General features: G+C 40.8%; 1 protein-coding gene across 2 annotated transcripts in view; it reads left to right on the top strand.

Annotated features, from left to right (window-relative positions):
- itga9 (integrin, alpha 9) overlaps positions 1 to 14,196 on the top strand; it is a 51,202-nt gene extending 37,006 nt beyond the window's left edge. For both annotated transcript variants that reach the window (XM_040139289.1, XM_040139290.1), the window contains exons 19-28: positions 1,269 to 1,355; positions 1,585 to 1,664; positions 1,886 to 1,969; positions 2,407 to 2,515; positions 2,619 to 2,726; positions 4,069 to 4,194; positions 4,391 to 4,510; positions 4,600 to 4,695; positions 8,783 to 8,902; positions 10,860 to 14,196. In XM_040139289.1, coding sequence (XP_039995223.1) covers positions 1,269 to 1,355; positions 1,585 to 1,664; positions 1,886 to 1,969; positions 2,407 to 2,515; positions 2,619 to 2,726; positions 4,069 to 4,194; positions 4,391 to 4,510; positions 4,600 to 4,695; positions 8,783 to 8,902; positions 10,860 to 10,958 — 1,029 coding nt within the window. In that variant the 3' untranslated portion in view covers positions 10,959 to 14,196. The remainder of the gene's footprint in view (positions 1 to 1,268; positions 1,356 to 1,584; positions 1,665 to 1,885; positions 1,970 to 2,406; positions 2,516 to 2,618; positions 2,727 to 4,068; positions 4,195 to 4,390; positions 4,511 to 4,599; positions 4,696 to 8,782; positions 8,903 to 10,859) is intronic.
- Positions 14,197 to 20,940: the final 6,744 nt, after the last annotated feature.

Genomic DNA, 20,940 nt, shown 5'->3' on the forward strand with positions numbered 1-20,940 from the left:
GGTAAACAGACCCAGTGATATTTAAATGGTCCTGCCATTTGTGAAAATCCCAGCATGTACAGTATTTGTTCCTGACAGAGAAAAAGCAGAGAAAGTAAGCAAGAGAAAGAAAGCGAAGAAGTGCTGAACAAACAGACTTTGTCATTTGGGGGCCCAACACGCCATATGTCTGAGTGCTCTGCTCTCTCTCAAGGGCTGCCAGGTGGGTGATGGGTAAACAGGCTGACTTCCCCAATCCTGCCCAGCCCCATGGGTCAGGCAGTGTTTGCACAGCAGCACTGAGGGATACAGGAAATAGAGGAAATTCCATCATTGCCAGTTGTGCTGGGTGCCCCCCCCCCCACAGGGCTCGCTCCGGTCTCCATGCAAAGGGCAACCATGCTTGTTTCAGCTTATTTAATGAAGATTGAGGGCATAGCCACACCCCGGACTGGCACTGGCAATCTGCTGAATAAGGGGAATGGGAGTGTGGATGATAGTGTTGATGGATACGTATCTTTAAATATGTCAGCAGAGACGACCTTCACACCAAATAGTTATAAACATAGGCTCAAACTGGGCAGCAGAACAAGCTTGCACATATTTTGTATGACTTACCTTAACCCCCCTGCTAAATCTTCCAGAAGCACTAGTCTGTCTTTTTTTTTTTTTCATCAAAGTCATGAAGTATCTCTGCCCTCTTTCATGCTTCCACCACACAAGCTCAGCTGACAGACTCTCAGTGAACTCTCGCTAAAAGAATTCTTACTCCTCATAGGGTCAAGGCCCAAGTGTTTACATAGTGCAGCCGGTGAAGCTCCATATTGTTTAGACAAGCTTCCAAACACACAGCCTGGAGGCTGTCCAATTACCCACCCGCTAAGATGTGTGTGTGCTGTCACTGCTTCGTACATTCTTCATTTAACCTAATTTGGAACTTCAATAAGACATGAGAACCTATTCTTTTACATATAAAAATCTTTTTCTAACAACAAACTTGGCCTATACTGTGAATGTTGGCAGGTGTGTGTGTCTATGTTTATGTTGTTAAAGCTGCAGTAGAGGTTAGACTGTTGCTTTTCGTCATGCATATGTAGTAAATTACATTATCTCTGATATTTGCATTCATTTTACCTTCCAAAACCATTGCTGATACCTTTTGCCTGGTAACTTATCAAAACTGATTGTTCCTTGTCACAGTCTGCGTCCATGAGTGTCACCCACTCTGTCTCCAGTCTGTCTGTCTCTATCACTCCCTCTTATTCTTGTGTCTATCTGTCCTTTTGCAGGAAGAGAAGGGTATTTCCTGTGAACTTGTTGATTTGGACTTCCTCAGATGCAGCGTGGGATTTCCCTTCATGAGAGCACAGACTAAGGTAGCTCCAAGCAACTACATTCACAATGTCAAAAAACTGCATGCGGCATACATAACGCTTGTAGAGGTGTTGTAATCTCAGTAAAGAGCAATGCCACCTGGTAACGGCAGTTTTGCGTGGAACAAAATGTAGCAGCTCACAGCAAGCATACTGTATCACATGGAAAACAGTTTCATGGTTGAGAGTAAAGTCGGTGACAGCTTGGTTTATTCTGTCTTTTTCTCTTCAGTATCATTTTGCAGTGATTTTTGACACAAGTCAGCTCTCTGGGGAAAATGACACACTGCAGTTCTTAGTTCAAGCGAAAAGGTAACTATTAAGAGTCACATTGTAGTTAATACTTAAAAATATTTATTTTGTGTAATGAGGGTTCCCTTTGAATTAAAATGCTGATTAATCCCCATAAATATATCCACTTTTATGCCACATAGAGTACATTCATTTTTCATGGTTTTTTCTAGAATTTATTCCTGTCGTTGAATTGATTTACAAAATGACTAAATAACTTTATTGGTACTTGTTTGTTGTAGCGCCAATCCTGAGCACAAACTCTCTGACAACAGTTTGGATCTGTCCATCCCTCTGGTTCATGAGACTGACACTACTATTACTGGGTAAGAACAAGAATGTTCCAGTGGAGATTTGAACTGGTTGCTCATCTGCTGGCTCTAGGGATGAGAGGGACTGCTTTTGTTAGTATGGAGCATATCAACTTGAAAAGCCTTATCTCTGAGCACTTTATCATGGCTCTGCTTCACAGAGAAGGGAGAGAGATGTAAAACAGCCCAAATCCGCCAGAACTCTCACATCTGATAAGGCTGCTGTGTGCACTGTCTTTAATGTGAAAGGAGGCCTCAGAGCAAAGCTGGACACATCATAAGCATATCTCAACTCCTAAAGAAAACTCTGCTGTCTAGCTAATAACATGACTGAAGCCAGAGATTTTTATGAATCTCTATTTAATAATATTTCTGTGGGCATTTAAGGAAATATTTTTTTTTAATGTTAATGCATCATCTGATATCTCTCTCCTGAACACGACTGTCTGCAGAGTGGTGACACCGAGCTCCTTTGTGTATGGAAACTCCATCGATGCCTCGCGCTTCGTCCAGCTGGAGAACATGGAGTGCAACTTTCAGCCTCTCAATCTCACTTTCCAGGTACTACAATCACAGGGTATATAGGATTTTCAATATTTTTATGTTTCCCTATATATATTCACTTTTCTTTTCCTTTCCCTGTCTGTGTGTGATATGGTTCCAGGCCATAAACAAGGGGCCCAGCAGGCTGCCTGGCTCTACTGTGGACATCAGGATACCCAACCGGCTGGCGGGCAGCGGAGCTGACATGTTCCACGTCATTGAAACACAGGTGGATGCCAACAGCAGTCTGTCCACTAATTTATCTAGCCCTGATCCTTATTTATTAGTTTATTCCCCTGTAGGCAGCCATACTTTTATTTTATTTATGCAGCCCATGCCTGTTGTTCTTGCCTCCCTTCATGGCATGGCTGCCTGTGTCCACCTCAGAGGACACATTTTTACCACTTTGCTGAGTGCGAGGCACCACTGGGCCAGTGACAATCTAAGGGAAAGTGTTGATGTTGCTACTGAAGCTAAGCGACCATTTTGTTTCACAACATTTTGCATTTAGATAAAGAAACACAATACTCCCACTGGGTTTGAATATTTTCTTAACCCTTGCATCGGCCCTGTCATATAGGTAGATCATGGGGTAGCGCAAGCTGTTAATTGTATTTACTGTGAATGGGCAGACGGGGTTGTATGTATCCCACCCTCCTAGAGCCCATCTGGAATCACTTTCAGGGGATCAGGCGGCTTGCACGAAACGGGAATGGGACACCTGCAGAGTTGGCTACTGCTCCGTACCATCCCCAGCCTGGAACCACACATCATAAACACTTTTAACACTGCGTCTAGCCTGTGGCACACCGGACAGTTGCAAACTTATATTTTATAGCCAGATATTTGTACATTTTATACAGACCTGTGTTTGGTCAGACATGATGTATAAGTTCCTTACTGTTGTTCCATAGGATAATTCTGTACTTGATTTGATTTACAAAATGACTGAATAACTTTTTCTGCACAAAATCCCTCAATCTTCATTATTTACTGTGAAAATTCTGTTCTCTTGGGGGATTTCACCAGGTTAAAGTTAGTACAGCCTATGAATCTTCAAATCAGCAATGGCAGCAAAAACACAGGACAATGAGAAAGCGCGGCAATCAAAGCTCAGACATGCTGAGTGGTATCAGAGCAGACAATGAGGAAGGCCAGAGGAGATTTCCACATCCAGAGCTTTAGGTCAGACTGAGAAGAGGGGAAAGGGGAGGTGTTCCCAGGGGGCTGGGCAGTAAAACAGACACCTCTAAATCACTCCGTATGGGAAATCTGTCTGGGAGGGGTACCAGCCTCTTGACGGGGCGAACTTCCTGTGAGCCCTGTATATTCATAACAATAGTGGGACTGGGCCAGTTTAGGTGGCGAAAGTGCTTTTCTCAACATTTTTGCTGTCAAACTCAAATCCAAACCCATCCTTGCAACACAAACATGACAAAACCCCTGCTTTCATACACATTCATGCAACACATCCTATTTTAACTCAACTCTGCTATACTTCCTTTGTATTCATTAGATATGATTTTGCCTAACATCTTAGTCAGCACAACTCTTCCACTGTCATGTGTCAGGTGGCTGATGGTCGAGGAAACTGCACTCCTCACAGAAACCCGACACCGTGCACCATCCCCCAGGACAGAGAGAGCATCTTCCACTCCATATTTGCCTTCTTCACCAAATCAGGACGTAAAGTCTTGGTAAATATGCAGCCCTCGCATTGCATTTTGACATTTCAGAGGTCACTGACCCCCCGTGAGGATTCTTGTTTTTTTTTTGTTTTAGGTTTTTTTTAGCAGTGCAACATCTGTTTATCACACATCCTTCTCTCCTCCACACGCTTTCTCCTGGTCTTCCCCAAACTCTCTTTATTCTTCTCTCTGTCTTTTTTAAAAGGACTGTGACCGGCCTGGAAGAGTGTGTATGACAATCTCCTGCAGTCTGGGTCCACAGTTAAAAGAAGAAGCTTTGAGCATAGATATAAAACTTTTGCTCAACACTGAAATTCTTAAGAGGGTAAGAAACATGTCACAAGCTTGATAATTTTAGTTGCAGTTTATTGTTATTCAAAGAGCAACATTAATCTACCCTCCTTTAACCCACAGGACAGTTCCTCTGTGATCCAGTTTGTGACAAGGGGCAGTGTGCAAGTTAATGACAGAGCAGTGGAGGTGCCAAAAGGCCTGCCAGAGGACATTTCTGTGAGTATATCAACAGTTAATGGACTATCTACCTACACTGACAGCAATACTACTAATACTAATTATAGCACCCAAAATAACTGTATTGCATCTGTAGCGTACCATACGCTAGATTTTATTATGCAAAATCTACCTAAAGTTGCTCTAGTCCAAATGTTTTTGTTTACAATGGGTCAGATGACTATGTGTTATGAGAGAATTATCACCACACTCTGCGGTTCCCTTCAGCTCTCATTGTTTTGGTTTTCATCCCACAGCTTTATTGTTTCCAATCACTGGCGATGCTTTCATCTATCTCATTTTAAGCCACAGCAGAGCTATTTTCAACAAAGAAGCTCAGATAAACAAACTGTACACTATCTATCAAGTACCAAACAGCAGATAGACAAAGTTAGAGATTAGCTGGTGAATATAATGAAGTATTTAGCAGCTAAAGGGCCAGATGTTTTTCTCAGCAGCTGGTGGAGACCAAAACAGGAACTAAAAGAAGAGTGATTATTGAACTTACATTTGTCAGGTCCCCATAAAGGTAACTGAAAATTACAGTGAATGTTGCTCCCTGTCTGCTGTCTGTGTAAATATGCAGCTATTCCCTAACATGATCGCCATATAAAGTTTATAAGGTAACAATACGTCAACATTACTCTCCTCTAATGATATTTAGTTAGGTTTCGGCCCCCAGCCTAACACAATGTCAATGAATAGAATTGTGGTTGTGCTGCTCAAAATATAATAAAAAATTACTCTGGCTGTTGCTGTTACTCTGAATAAACCACCTGAAACACTGTGTTCATAGTGAATATTTCTTAGATAGAAAATTGTTCCAATAAAACTGTTCACTGTGAGATATCTCAAAACTTGGCTAAATAAAACCTAAATTAAATCCTCTAGACGTAAGTGAGAAAATATCTTTGTCTAATTTGGGTGAATTGAGCCTTAGTTGCTTTCACTCAGTCTAAATCCATCACTTTGACATATTTTTTCATGTAAAGAGTAACAGGTTAAGTCACAAAGCAGAACTGTTGCAGCTGGTAAGGCGACTGTGTCTTGCTCAAAGCAGGGCAGATGCTTATTGAGGCTTGAACCCAGGGATTCTGGTTGAAGGACAGGCTATTCACTACATGGCTCCGCTTGCAAAAACATGTCAATAAGCCTATATATATACACACACATACACACACATGTAGAAGTATAGTATTTAGAAGTATAGTCCATCATGCTGTTGTTAGACGTTTCTCGAGCCACTGATGTGCTCCACTGTGGATCATTTAGAAAGAATGTGAGTCCAGGGAACAGCTGGGACCTGTGGGTATACTGTTTGGTGGCAGTTCTATTGGCTGTTTTCGGGGCCCTCAGCTGTGCTCAAGGACCGAAAGACCCCCACACACACACACACAAACACACACAGTGTTGTTTGCTGAGTGATTGAATGGACCGCCAGATCAGATGTGATGATTATATTGAGTACCCAGTACGCTTGCAGTGGGATCTCTCAAGTGATTAGGGTGCTGACCGGGCTGCAGCCCTGCTGACCCTGAGCTCCAGACATGCTCGGAAAGTTCAGACCTGCTATGAATATGTCCATACCACGCCACTCTTTCAGCACATAGTGAGTGTGCTCATTCCAGTGACTATTACCCCCCTAGGTTTTAGTAAACACAGTTACCTTTTCCCCCAGGATCCCTGATGGCTAGAGTACACACTGCAAAGTATAATTTGTGAGCCCTGGTTGTATTGCTCACAGCAAGCCTACTGGTTGTCAGCAGAATGACATGCTCGCTTTTTATCACCCGTGACATGTAAACAAACCCATAGAAATCCATATGTTTAAGTATGCAAGTTACAAATTTAGCAGCACAAAGCTGAATTTAATGAGCTTCACAATTAACCACACATTTCAAGAATTAACTGATTGCACAAGTTAAATTGGGAAAGTCAGAGTCAGAGAGCAACAACCAGTAGAGCTTTACTCTTTTTTGTTCACGCAAGCACTTTGGCATGCATAACAACAGCTACATTTCCAGGGCTCAGAATAAGGGGGAGGTGTTAATGTGGGGAAACTATTCAACAGAGATTAATCTTCACTTGTCCATTGGTTTTGTCTTGGCTCACAGTTGGTGTCTCATGCCACTTTTGTGTTCAAAGCCTATATAGTACGGCACATTGAAGCAGTGAAGTTCCTCAGGCTGTTCTGAAATTGTCCCACCAATGTTGGCAGTAACAAATGATGCAGAACTGTGTGACATTTGGGAAAATACACATTATTTGTCTTAATTTAAGATCATTAGTAAATAAACTCATCTCTTTCATGATCCTTGTGAATGAGTCGTTTTCCATTTAAGGCTTAAATGCTGACATTAAAGCAGGCTTAGTTGTGGTGCCCAGCAATGCAATGTTTCACTCAAGTCAAACCACTGTTAATTCAGTGCAAATCAGTTTAAGTCATCAGAGTAATTGTTTTGGAAATTACTCATGCACAGAAATATTAAAAAACTTCAAAGGAACTTCTTTAGAGTACAAAGCCAAAATGGTCATTTTATTGTCACACAAATGAAAATAATGGTTATTGGAAAAGCAAATAAAAATCAAAGCACTGGTGCTGGAAAGTGATTTAAAATAATTGTGTTTTCGTAATTAAATAAAATACTGCATTTGTCACTGGACGCTACTTCCCTCCATTGTAGTTTAGCATTACACCATGCATTGGGTTAACTGAACTGATTTTGCTGTCAGTGAGAGATTATCCAGCAGGTCAGTGTTCATTAATGTCATGGGAAACAGCCCAAGTAGCTCTTATTTATTGTGGAACCAGGCTATTTTTAAGCGTTTCCAAAGAATGGACAAGATAACTGAGAGCCAGCCTTATTCTGGGCTTCAAAGAGTCATTTTAAAGGTATCTCCAGATTGAAAAAGAGAGAGGATGAAATTATTTTGAATTACACTGATCTAATGAACACTTGTTTGGCGTTGGCAGTGCATTATGAAACAGTGATGGTCAAACTTACTGAGTAGTTCTATGATGTTATTAATACCAGTGAAAAAAAACATAAAAGGGCATTATTGTTAGACAGATGAAGGCCATGATGAATACCAAGGCTATGAGTCTACAGCCAAACTAGCAGCACTGTGAGGCTGTACTTACGCACAGTGATGTTTTGAGCTAAATGCTAACGTCCTCATACTAACAAGCTTACAATGACAAAGCTAACATGCTTATGTGTAGCAGTTATAATGTGTACAAAGTTAACCATATTAGTCTACCATGTTAGCTTGGTAATATTTGCTGATTGGAACAGAACACAAACTACAGCTGAGGCTGATGGGGTGGCATTAGTTTTATAGGTATTTTCTCATAAACCAAAGTACTGGACAAATTCAAATGTAGATGTAGGTGAAAAGTCAGGGGATCACCAACATCAGCAGGATTCATCCTTTGGAGACCATGTGTGTCTGTACAAATTGTCATGGTAATCCATTTTCCAGTTGTTGAGATACTTCAGTCTGGACCAAAGTGGTGGACCATCGGACCAACAGATTTACATTGCCATCAACAGAGTCATGCTGCTAGAGTGGTCAAAAATGATCACTTCTTATGTGAATAAAAATGTGCTTTACAGCACAAGTTGTTTACAATTTGTACTGCTAAGAGTTGTTGACACTAGCTACTTGTTGCATGTGGAACAAAAGTCACAATACCACCCTGTCCTGACCTGGGTGTGCTAAACAGTATGGACATCCTTGGAATTCAATAAAAAAAACGGAGTTTCAATGGATTTTTCTTGAAACACCACACTGTACACAATAAACTGATTTTAATTCCACATTGATTGATTTGATTCTATTAGTGTCCAGTTTCCTGCTGTATGATGGTACTTTTGCTTTACATGTAGCTCCTTTTGACTCAAGTCATGAGTTCTGACAACAGCCAAAGCAAACCTAAACGAGATGTGTTTTGGCCATTGTTGTTGCACTCCATTGCATCATGAGCAGCACATGACCTAATGTGTATTCCTTGTGTGTGTCCCTGCTTGAGCATGTTGTACTTGATTGTGACTCACTGACTGACTAAAGTGTTGTTGGGTTTCAGCTGGTGTTCGAGGCTCTCCACAGTCAGGAGCCGAGGGGTTACGTAGTCGGCTGGATCATCGCCATCAGTCTGCTGGTGGGAATCCTCATCTTTTTGCTGTTAGCTGTGCTACTCTGGAAGGTAACGCAACACCTGAAAACCGATTTTTTTCAGCACCCAACCTCAGTTTAAAAACTTACCAAACTGCTTGTTTTTCTAGTAAGATTTTGCTGAAGCTACAATAGTGAATAAGAGGCAGTTGTCACAAATTTGTGTGTCACAGCCAGAAGACTTGTGTCAAACTGATTAGACGTCAGCACAGTATTCAATTGTACAGAGACAGCTGGAGCTAGGGGAAGAGGTGAGGCTGAGTGCTTGCTTTGGGCCTTCAACAGCTATGAAATGGACAAATCACAGACTGGACAATAATTCACACCATACCACTCACATGTAAGAAGAATCTAAAGAGGAAATGGCAATTACACTGATGTCCAGAGGCCGTGTTTGCACAAAACTCCTTTTCTTTTTCACTGCTTCATTTTCCACCGGGAATACCACAACTAAACCTTGGAATGTTGGTCCTGGGATACTTAACCCCCCCCTCCCCAAATCCCCAGGTCCTCGGATCTTGCCAAAACAAACCCCACTTACAAGAGCAGCACATGTCCTGTATTGCTCTTTTCAGGAAATGCCTGAGGAGAGTACAGGTCTGTATCAATAAACTCTAGTAGCCAAATGCAGATAAATGAATGGAGTCATAGTGAGAGAGGCAGCATCCTAGTGTGGCTGCTTTGTTTAGATACACACCAAAAACCTACTGTTTTCTCCATCCTTTCAAGGCTCCTTTATATTATACTTGGTAAATGCATCTTATAGTTCGGTTAAATGTAAATTACAATACCATATTATATTACTAGAGAAACAACACATCTCTACAGGGGAAATGCTTGGTTTGCTTCCATCCATGCTGGTGGTTTTGCGTGGTTTAGCCTATTAACTTCAAACTGAGTATGCTTTACATTACTGCTGGGCTTTTTTCAAAGCAAACCATGCCATGATGTTTTAAATTGATTTCCTATTTCCCACACATCATTTATTTTCAATTTTTGTCACAGTGGGAGAAATCTCAACTTGGATATATTTCTAACTTAGATATTATTTCAAACTAAAGATATAATCCATTTAAGTGAACTGAAGGTTTGAGTTGTTACTTGTTCAAATTATGTTATTATCATAATAATGCAACTGAAAGAAGGAGCTGTTTTAAATAAACTCTCATTGGTGGTTCAATCAGTGACACTGCTGGCAGTCAGTTACTGAAAAACACTGCATTTACACGGTATGTAAAATCAAATCCAGAAGACAACCAAGAAAAATGTTGCGTAATTTTTTTTCCCTTGCACTAAAAATGTTGCTGTTCTGCAGCTGCATCTCCCTGGATGTTCAAAATATAGGTACTAGCCTAAAAACTCCTGTATTGGGAATATGAAAAATCGAACAATATACTGGATCAGACAATATATTTTAACATAAATGCATAACTTTAGTAAAAAAATTTTGGGAAGGATCCCATTAATCTGGTGATTAGAGAACTATGGCTAAGATATGCACTAACCACCAAAATTGACATTTTGGGAAATATGCTACTTTGTTATCTCACTAAGAGATAGATGACAAAATTGATGTCACTCACGTCTGTACAGCAAATATGAAGTTACTAACTCTATGCAAGAAAGCAAATAAGTATAATGTCAAACCATTCCTTTAAAGTGTGACATATTTGCCAATACCAATATATCTGTGATAAGCTAATATAGGGTGATAATATCAGCCTGTGGTTGGGCTCTAGGTCATAGCTGTGCATTTCTTATCTTACCTAGTTTTGTCTGAAAAACAATGGCCACCTCAAGATAGTAAAATCTACCCTAAAAGCTGTGATACGTTTTGGATGGCGGTCAGCACCAATGTAAAGTATATGTGATTCATAGTTAATGAGCTGAAACGTGAAACTACAAGTTTTTAACTCCTGCAGTCAGATCTGACCACAGATACACCATACTAACACCTCACATGTTATGCTGTTCTCATTTTTTAACAGATGGGTTTCTTCCGTCGGCGCTACAGAGAGATCATTGAGGCTGAAAAGAACAGGAAGGACAGTGATGAAAGCTGGGACTGGATGGAAAAGAATCACTGAGACTTGCAGTGGGGGTCCCAGAGGAGCCAATGCGATTAGGGATTGGGTCGGGAAGGATCCAATAGCACGGGGTCTCACAGCCCAGCCGCCCCAGTGGCACCAGGCCCTTCAGTCTTCCATATGTGGAAGAGAAGAATATTCTCCATGTTTTTTGGAGACTTGATATTTTTTTGTGGGTGGGGGTCCAGGAAACAGGCTTCTGAGGTGACAGTGTGGCTTGCCAGAGGACACTTGCTGTGTAATTCAGCTAATCTCATAGGAGGTAACTCCCAGCCAGCGGAGCGTGGCTGTTGATGGAACCCACATCCGTACAGAGATGTGGAGATGGCAGGAATACTGGTGGACAACAAAACCCTCAGGGCTGTGTTACATAGCAAATTTATTTTTATACATACACTTTAAGCCATATTGTATAAAACTGGGCTTCAAGAAGAGTTTGGGGTTTTGAAGGCCATTATAAACATACTGTTTGTACAGTATGTTTTCCTAAAAGCACTGATGTTTGATAAGAATGAATGCTTTGGCTCCATAGCTTTACTTTTTATGCCAAAGATATGTCCTGTGTAGTATATGATTGGAGTCGTTTGTATATTCAGCTCTTCCTGGCAGTGAAAGATTGTATCTTTTCTGTACTATTTCCTGCTTATGAATATCTGTTTTACACATCTGACTGCCCCTCCCTCCCACAGATAATCAGCCAGAGCTAATTCCGTGTTTTACACCGACACTCACAATGATTAAAACGCTGTGTCCTGATGTCATCCACCGGTGTTGTGAGAGTTGTTTCAAAAGCTCTGAAGGCCCAGAAAAAGTGCCTTCTGAGGTCATTGGGACCGAGTTCAGGATGTGGAAACCAACAGCACTGTTGAATTCTCTATTAACTCTTTATTTGCCATGTTTCCTTTATTATCCATGCCTGCAATGCAGGGGATGGGTTGTAAATTGAACCATAAAAGCTGCCATTCACATTTCAAGCTTTGCAACTTTCCATAAGCATTCCATTTGTTCTGGTCGTGCTTTTAGCCATGTTATTTGTAGGTGTTAAAGTGGATGTAATGTACGTGATTTTGACTGATTTGCCTTTTAAGCTTTACTCTCGGTGATGCTTTGAATTAACAAATGCTTTCAGAGTGCAATGTGCAGTAGAGAAAATTATCTGAAGCTGCTTCTGCAAGGAAATATTGGTCAGCTGGCTTTTTAGTTGGACCCCCAAAGGTTTCCAGGTTTAAAATGAAGGTATCTTAGTTTATTCTATAGGAAATGATTCCCTATATGTCATGACATAAGACCTGATCATGATTTATTTCCAAAACCTTTCCAGACTTCACCTAAGCAGACCGTTTAATTTTACTATTATATTATTAGGCATTGGGTTTTAGCGTGAAATATGAGATACATTACTCTCCACGGCCAGATGAAAGTCTGCAATGGGATTCCACCTACAGTCATTTACAGGGGCCCATGGCATGACTTATGCCCTAAAAATAGGTGGGAATGTGCTGCACTCAATCACTACACATAAACGAGCTCTTTGGGGCTCATGGGAAAAGCGCATTTTAAGTCAATATGGAAGAATGTTAGCGCCCTGAAAATCTGCCACCACTGAAGTCCACAGCTCATCATTGCTCAAATTTTGACCCCACATTCTTTTATGTCTTTTAAATTGCTGGGCCAGATGTGAATGAAATTTTGCAGAACACAGTGAATAAAATTTTATATTAAATGTCCCCAAAGAATATTAACTTTATTATTCATTTGAAGAGCTTTATCGCAAAATAACATGAAAAAAAACTTAAATTATGCTCCATAAAGTAAGTTTTGAAGAATTTATCAGTGACCATTGGGTTTAAATTACATATCTTAAAAAAGATATCAGTAAGTTAGGATGAAACCCTGCAGTCTCAGGACTTTGGGGTAATTTTGCAGTAGACCAGAGTCAGTTTGAAACGTGCAATGCCAAAGAACAAAAACTATAATTTAAGACTTCAGTGCTAAGTCACTTTATGGCTCACTATGAATGCTTAGCTCTCTATTGTGTTGTATGAATTTTACCATTTAATTCCACTGGCATGATGGCATATACTGTACACATTCACGTCTTCCCTCAGCATCCGTTAAACCGATGCTATACCTGTATGCAGAGAAACCAACACTTGACATTTTTGAAAAAATTTTAACTGTGATGGTTATATTTTGTTTGTATGTTTGTTTGTTGTCGACGTTAATCTCACCGTTATTTGGGGTTTTGTTCTGAGTATACTACTGTCACTGAATATCATTTCCATTATAGTGTGCTGTATGTTTGATGTTTAAAGTCATGTTTGATCTGTATATTTATCTGTTGATAAATTTTAGAGAGAAATTTCCTGGCTGTTTGCTGTTTTTGTTAACACGAGTCCAGTGTGGTTGCTGGTTGGTTTGCTTGTTTTTTGGTGTGTGGTGCTCTCTACTGGCTTCGCTGTAAATGTACAGACAAAAACTCAAGAACAGGAAAAACACTAAACACAAAACTACATATTCAAAGAAGTTGGAAAACTCTTTAGGAGTTATTTGCAGTAATATTTGTGTAAATGACATGATTTGTCACTTTTATATCACTGTAAACTAAATATCACTGGGTTTTGTACTGTTTTTTCTGATATTTTGCTGAGGGTGAAGTCAGCAACAGTGGGCCACTTTTTGGTAAACGTGCCAGAGAACTACTGTAACAAATATCCACTCACAGCAGTCATGTTTTTGTGAAATGCAACAACCCTTCTGAATATTAATGTAATATTTTGAAGTGAATTGATTAATAGACTCTCACACCCAATAACACCAGGTTTTTAAGGTTTAGTTGGGCAGCTAGTCTGTTGAACACTGATCTACTGTGCTTTTTTCAGTAAAGACAATATATTAACTCTTTTAGACAAGTTAATTCAATGCATTCCTATACCTACTAAATTTGAAAGAAACATGTCAATCAAATATGCTTGAATCAACTGATAGTCAATATAATATTGTCCCAGTTTTGGTTACACCTTAAGAAATGGTGGGACAGTGCTCAAAATATGATTTCCAAGGAAAATAAAGATGATATTGTGCGTTTTGATTGTGAACCGTGATCAGAGAAAACACAGCTTTATTAAAATACAATGTCTGTAACAACTGACTAATTTATATTTACTTATAGCGCCTATGTTTTGTAAGGTCCAGTTAATTTGCAAGCCCAAATTTCCCCTTGTGGCAAGATTTCAGAATAAAAAAGATTTACTGGCAAAACTTTAATGTCCGACTTTCAGTAAACCCACTTGTCCAAAGGGGTAATCAGTTAGTCAAAATAATAACTGATAGATTAACTGATAGTGTCAATGATCTTTAGTTGAAGCACACGGTACATTCTGCTTGCGGGAGCTGCAGAGCACTGCAGGTCTGCATAAAAAGCAATGTGTCATAGAAAAAGGGCAGCTCATCATTCTTTAAACCTGATGAGGTTAAGTTACTTTGGTCAGGTAGACGTCAGTTGCTATGAAACACTGTCATCAAGCACAAGCTCCTCTGTAGAGTACAATGAATTATTTATACAACTACCACACTGAATACAGCAGGAACACTACAACAAATGGAGCTGCTCACATTCTTTTGACTAGAGAGAATCACTCTGCTAACTATGTCCTCTTTATTGGATCATGGGTTGATTAGGACTGCGGCGGTGGAGCAGGTGCTAGCACCAATTGCGAATCATTTATGCCATTTGGTGCTGCTGTGTGACAGTGCAGATGAACCTGAACAGTTCAGCCACCTGGAGGAGGCAGCTCAGGCTGTGGCTAAAGCTACTGAGAACATGGCAGTAGTGGCTTCCAGGTACGTACAGTGTGGCATTTACTGGTGTAAAGAATATAAATTTAATGTGCAAGACTGCAGGTACAACAGTCTGTAATAGTCATAATCCAACATGTAACCTCATTTAATGTATGTGAGAGACTGACATGAGTAATATATTATCAGACAAACAACAGGGTCTTTACTTCCAGGCAAATAAGTGAGACAGAAGATGAAGTTTTGCACATGGAGATGTCATCACTGTTGGAGTCAGTCACCGTGAGTGGACAGCATGTGCTGCTGGCAGCCCAGAAACTCAGCATCCAGCCCAGTTTGGCAGGACATAGAGAGGAACTCATCACTGCTACACAAAACGTCTTCGTAGGAGTAGTCAAAGTAAAGTATGACTTTTAAAGTCTGCAAATGTATTACCAAATATCCCATATGTTGTAAAATATTATCCTTTTTAAAATAAACAGCGATAGGCAGAAAGGAATTGCTGACTGCCCAACAACAGACAGTGACTGATTAAAAACACTGAGAGGTTCAAATAGATTCATCTTCAACAGTTGAATTTGCTTCACTTTCTCTGAGGTTCCCTTAAATGGAAACACTACGCTGTTAAAAATAACAGTTTAACTCATCCTTTGTTAATTTGTGAGGACAGTGAACTTTTCCCTAATGTTAGATACTGACAGATATCGTATCTGTAGTGTCATGCCTGTGTACAGACTGTATACAATTTATGAAAGGGGATTACACCAGCTATTCTTTGTATATTGTAAAAAGGACACGTCTACTTTGTTACTGACACTGTAATTATCTTTTATAACTTTATCTGGTCTATGGCACACTATTTTTTCTTCTCTTTGGTCATGGTAAATGCTGTCTAGATCTGCTTCAGCACACTAGAGTATCATATTTGGATACAGTGATTTGTGCAATTAAAATTTCTAACTATTTTGCAAACAATAGCTCTTACAGTCAGAACATGCTGACACATAAAAAAAAAAAATTTCCCACCATTGTCCAAGGCTTAGGGAGAGATTGCAAAATGATCTGGGACTTCTGTCTTTATCAAAAATTGCTATTGTCATAATATGTTGCAGTCATACTGCGAAACAAGATCTCTATATATACACCGCCTGTATTTCACAATGTAGAATTTTTCATTTCATCAGCATTTGCTTCACGTGCATACAAACTTAGTTGTAATTTCTAATTTGATCATTGACATTACTACATGACTAGGTAATACTTACAATGCCCATGCAGGAATATAGGCAACATGTGGGAAATATGAGCAGAAGTTACACTTAGCAATGCTAGCGACTCTGTGAGGCTGCACTTGGGCATGGCAATGCTTTGAGCTAAATGGTCAAATCAGCATGCTAAACTGCCGATATTTAGCAGGTATAATGTCTACCATTTTTCTCTCTTAGTTTGCCGTGTTAGCATGCTAATATTTGCTAAGTAGCACTAAACCTAAAGTAAAGCTGGGCTGAGGCCGATCGGATTGTCATTCGTTTTGCAGGTATTTAATCACTGACTGTACTGGAAAAATTATAATTTCCAATTGGTCTTGTCACTATCAGAATTACAAATTTGGGGTCATGAATGTCAAAACCAAATTTCATTTCAATCCACCCAACATTGTTGTCAAGACATTTCACTAAAAGCCAAAAATGTCATCCTAATGGTGGTGCTCATCTGGGGACCTACAGTTGAATGTCTATACAATAGACAAAGTGGTTGACTGATTGACCGACTTGTGACAGGCCGACATTTCCGTCCACAGATCCATGCCACTAGCATGGATAAAAAAGCATGTCCAGCTGCTGTAACATAGTGACCTTATCTGTATCTATGTTCTTAGGTTCTGTTAGTGGACGACGATGCTACTGTCAGGAGAGTTGTAGCTGCTGCTGATCGGGTTTTGGAGTGCCTCTCTGAGCTTGGCTCCTCCTCAGACATCTATTCCCTGCTCAGATCTTTCCAGGTGTTTTCTGAGGATCTGTTTCACCTCAACAGTCTGACAGTGGAGAGAGCAAATTCCTTACAGGATCCCAGACAAACGAAACAGCTTCTTGATTCACTGGAGACCCTGAGGCGGTGCATCTCCATGCTGCACACAGCCATGTGCACATCCATCAAACACCCTACAAGCGAGCAGACACAAGCAGCCAAGAGGTACATCCTGGACAAGGTGCACAGCATAGTGAGTGACATTATAATAACCCTGAAAAGTGAATGCCACAGAGGATCACTGGGTCCTTTTGGGTATTACATAGGGAGGAGGACCAGACTGTTGCAGATACTTACTAGTTCCTCCACCTCCTCAATCCGAAGCAGCTGCTTTGACAGCGTGGTAAGAGATCTTGTGTTTCACTGTATGGTTGTGGCAAACTCTTCTCGTAAAGATTTTCAGCAAAGAGTGGTGGGTCATTGTCGTCACATCCTGCAGTTCTGGTCAGACATAAAAAGGATTTTAAAGTCCTCAGAGGATCTTGATGAGCAAAGCCTTGAGAAAACTTTCACTTTGTTGGTGCAACAAATACAAATGCTTGACAAAGCTTTGATAACTACTATTCTCTATCAAGTCTTGGACACATTTCTTACAGCATCTTCTACATTTGAGGAACTTTTAAGTGTGATGAGACAGATTCTGGTAGCCGATTCCTCTACAAAGATGGATCTGAACATTATTCAGCCACTAGTTGAGGATTTCATATCTTCCACTGATAGAATAACACAAGTGGCAAATTTTATCTCAGCTCTGGCTGTTGATGCAAAGAGTTTGGAGAACGTGGAGAACTCACGAGCATGCCTTACAAGACTCAGAGCTAGAATTGCACCTCTTTCACTGGAGCTGGCAGATAACTCAATGCAAACTGTTCAAAAGCTTCATGAAGTTTGTCAAAAATGGGAGGAGGAGACTAGTCAGCTTCAGGATGCGCTCAGTGATGTAATGGATGTGAGGGAGTTCACCAGCATTACTATTAATGAGATGGTCAATCACCGGCATGGATGTGACGCAGCATACAGAGAGCAGAGCTATAAACTGTTTAATGAGCATGCAACAAACCTTATTTGTCACATGAAGTTGGTGATTCACTCAGTGCGGAGGCACTTGGACAGAAGCGATAACCCAATCTACAGGAATGGCCTCTTGGTCCTGCTGAAACAGGTTCAGGCATCTCAGACCAAAGTGGGTGAGTCAATCAGAGACATGCTTTTAGGTTCCTGTCTTAATGTGGAGGCATATTCTACCTTTTCAGACAGTGTTTCCACAGTCATTCAGCATTTTAAAGTGCTAAGAGAGGGACTGGATGGCCAACAGCATCCACATCTCCTAAGCCCGCTGCGAGAGGTGGCACGTCAGCCTGAAATCTCACAGTTATGTTTACCAGTTAAAGACACCTGTGAACTGAAACTGGATCTTGTGATAAGAGGCTCTGACTCTCCTGTTTTTGAGGTTATGGAGAGGGATTCCTATGCCGAACATGAGGAGGAGCACTCAGATGAAGAAACCATAGAAGCGGAACTGGCTCATAAATATGACGGTGATGATTTAAAGATCCCAGCTGTCTCCAGTGCACCCAAACTGATCTGCAAGCCTCTTAAATTTGACCTTTTACCCCTCTTGTATGAAGTTGTGACTGTGACTAAAGAGAAAGATGTGACAGTGCTCAACCAGGCCTGCACTGGTGTTCTTGAGCTTTCAAACTATTACGCTCAAGCTGCAAAAGAAGCCTTGGCCGTTGTTGATGCAGTTGACTGTCAAATGTTGGAAGGTTTTAGAGCAGAGCTGGTGTCACTGACTCCACTGCTCGTCCAGACAGCTCAAGAGACAGCGATGAGCTCAGCAATGAGCACAGAGGGCATCTGCAAACAAAGCACACAGTTTTCTGACCTTATTAACAACATCAGAAAGGTTTTACTGCCCGTAGCTGGAACCTGGTATCATGCAGTTTACACTGAGCTGCAAGGAAATCTGCCAACAATGCCAGCCACTGTTACACAGCAACTAAAAGAAGTGATGAATTTATGTGCTGACACGGTCCAGCAATTGACATCGTCTGATTTAACCTCACAATGTGACGGTCAAGAACCATTCAGCGTTTTACACAACAAGCTGAACAAAGCCCAGAACAACACAAGGTATCTGGTTGAATTCTGCACCTCGCTGGAAGGACAGGTAGATCAACTAGAGGGACTCTGTATCCTCTGGGGTCTCTCCATTCAGATTTTACTAAGTTCTCTTGATAGGATTTTGGGCACGTCAACTGCAATGAACCAGTTAAGCCCCCAGAAACAGCTATCAGTGTTATCTGAGAACTCCCTTCGAATCCAAGAGGCAGCAAGGATCACCAGTCTAAATTGTAAAAGTGCTTACAAATCAAAACAGTTAACAGGATACCAAAATGAACTAAAAACATTGACTGAAGCCTACCTTAAAACTGCAGAAGAGCTTGACATAATGCCAAGTGTGATGCAACTTGCAAAATCAGAATTCTTTCAGAGACATCTTTTGATTAAAATTAGAGTGCTTTCTGGTCATTTAAGCAAACAAAATAAGGATTATGACACTGCACCTCAAACTATTGCCAAAATTGCTTATTTTGCAGCTGAACACTTTAGGGAGAAGAACAACACAGAAGATGCAGAGCAAAAATTTGAAGCTGCGGCACAAACACTGTTCGAAAAAGTAAAATCTGCGACCGAAAGGGTCGAGGATTGTTTAAACTACATCCGCAACCCATACACCCGTTCTAATCTGAGGTCTATCAACGACCACTTGCCTTTTCAGATTTCAGATGTAATCAGCAGGGCGAGGCTCATGGTAGAGACTCACTACATTTGTGACACACTCAGTCTGGATGTGCATATACAGTGCTGGTCAGCCAAAGCTCACTATGTGGTGGAGGAGATCAGGAGGCAAGATGGGATTCACCAAGATGCTAAAGAGCACATCAGGGCTGGTCTGCAGGGCAGAAAACTTGAGGATATCAAAGAAGTGTTGGCTTCAATCCCATCTAAAGTCAAAGAAGTGGAATTTCCCTTTGACACAGCAATGACGTCCTGGCAGAAAAGTAATAAAGAAAGTGTAGATACTCCTGAAACAAATATGAAAATGACAGCTGTGGCCAAACATGGACCTGGCAATCTGAAAAAAAATGTAGGTATCTCACGATTGACAAGATTTTAGCCAGTCAGTTATTCCTTTATGTCACAATAAATCAAGTCCTTATTTATCTCTACAGGATAGTGCCAGGTCTGGTGCATACAAAGAAGTTTCTTCGCTGGCCTACAAATCCCTTTGTCTTAAACAAGAAAGTGACAGCTGGGATCCCAAAGACAACAGAATTGTCCAGGTGACCAGGAAGATGGCTGACACAATATGCTACATGACTCAGTACTTGAAGAAGAAAGGCCCAATACTAGTAAGAACCACTAGAGTGCGCTTTTTTTTCTTTTTCTTACCTTTATCTTGATATTTTTAGGCACAAATAACCAGGATCATTCCTTTTTTCAGAATCAAGAGGCATTTGTCACTGCAGCCAAAGATGTGATCTCAAACTGCCAGTCAGTGACTCAGTTTATCAGAGTCATTGCCTACCACTGCTTGGATAAACAGTGTACGGTTGAACTGTCCCTCATTGTTGAGCAGATTCTCACCTTCACCAAACAGCTCAACATCATCTCCAGGTCAGAGGAGCTTGGACACAAATCACACGCTGCAAAATTAAGCTAGAAAAAAAACAATAATAAAGAAATGTAATACGTGAGTATCTTATTGTTTACTTAGTGTTAATGCTGTAACACCTGGGTGCAAATCATCTGATGAGATCCTGGTAAAGAACGCACAGAATCTACTCCAGACGGTCTTGCGTGGGGTCCATGCTGCAGAGACAGCCTGCATTTCAGTAAATTTAACACCACAAACATACAGTAACAAACCCGTAAAGCAATGAGGTCTTCTCTCTGATACAACTCAAACTATTTGTTAGGTGATGTCTTGTGAATTGTCTCCTGAGCCGTTGAAACTGTAAAGTTACGCTCTTCTTGCAGGGTTTGAAGCAGCCTGAGCCAAACTCAGATGGTGCCGAGGCTACAGCTCTGTGTTTCCAGTGGAAGAGGAACCTGGAGATCCATCGAGCCCAGCAGACCTCTAACCCAG

This window comes from Xiphias gladius, chromosome 11 (genome assembly GCF_016859285.1).
Source record: "Xiphias gladius isolate SHS-SW01 ecotype Sanya breed wild chromosome 11, ASM1685928v1, whole genome shotgun sequence".
Taxonomy (NCBI): Eukaryota; Metazoa; Chordata; class Actinopteri; order Istiophoriformes; family Xiphiidae; genus Xiphias; species Xiphias gladius.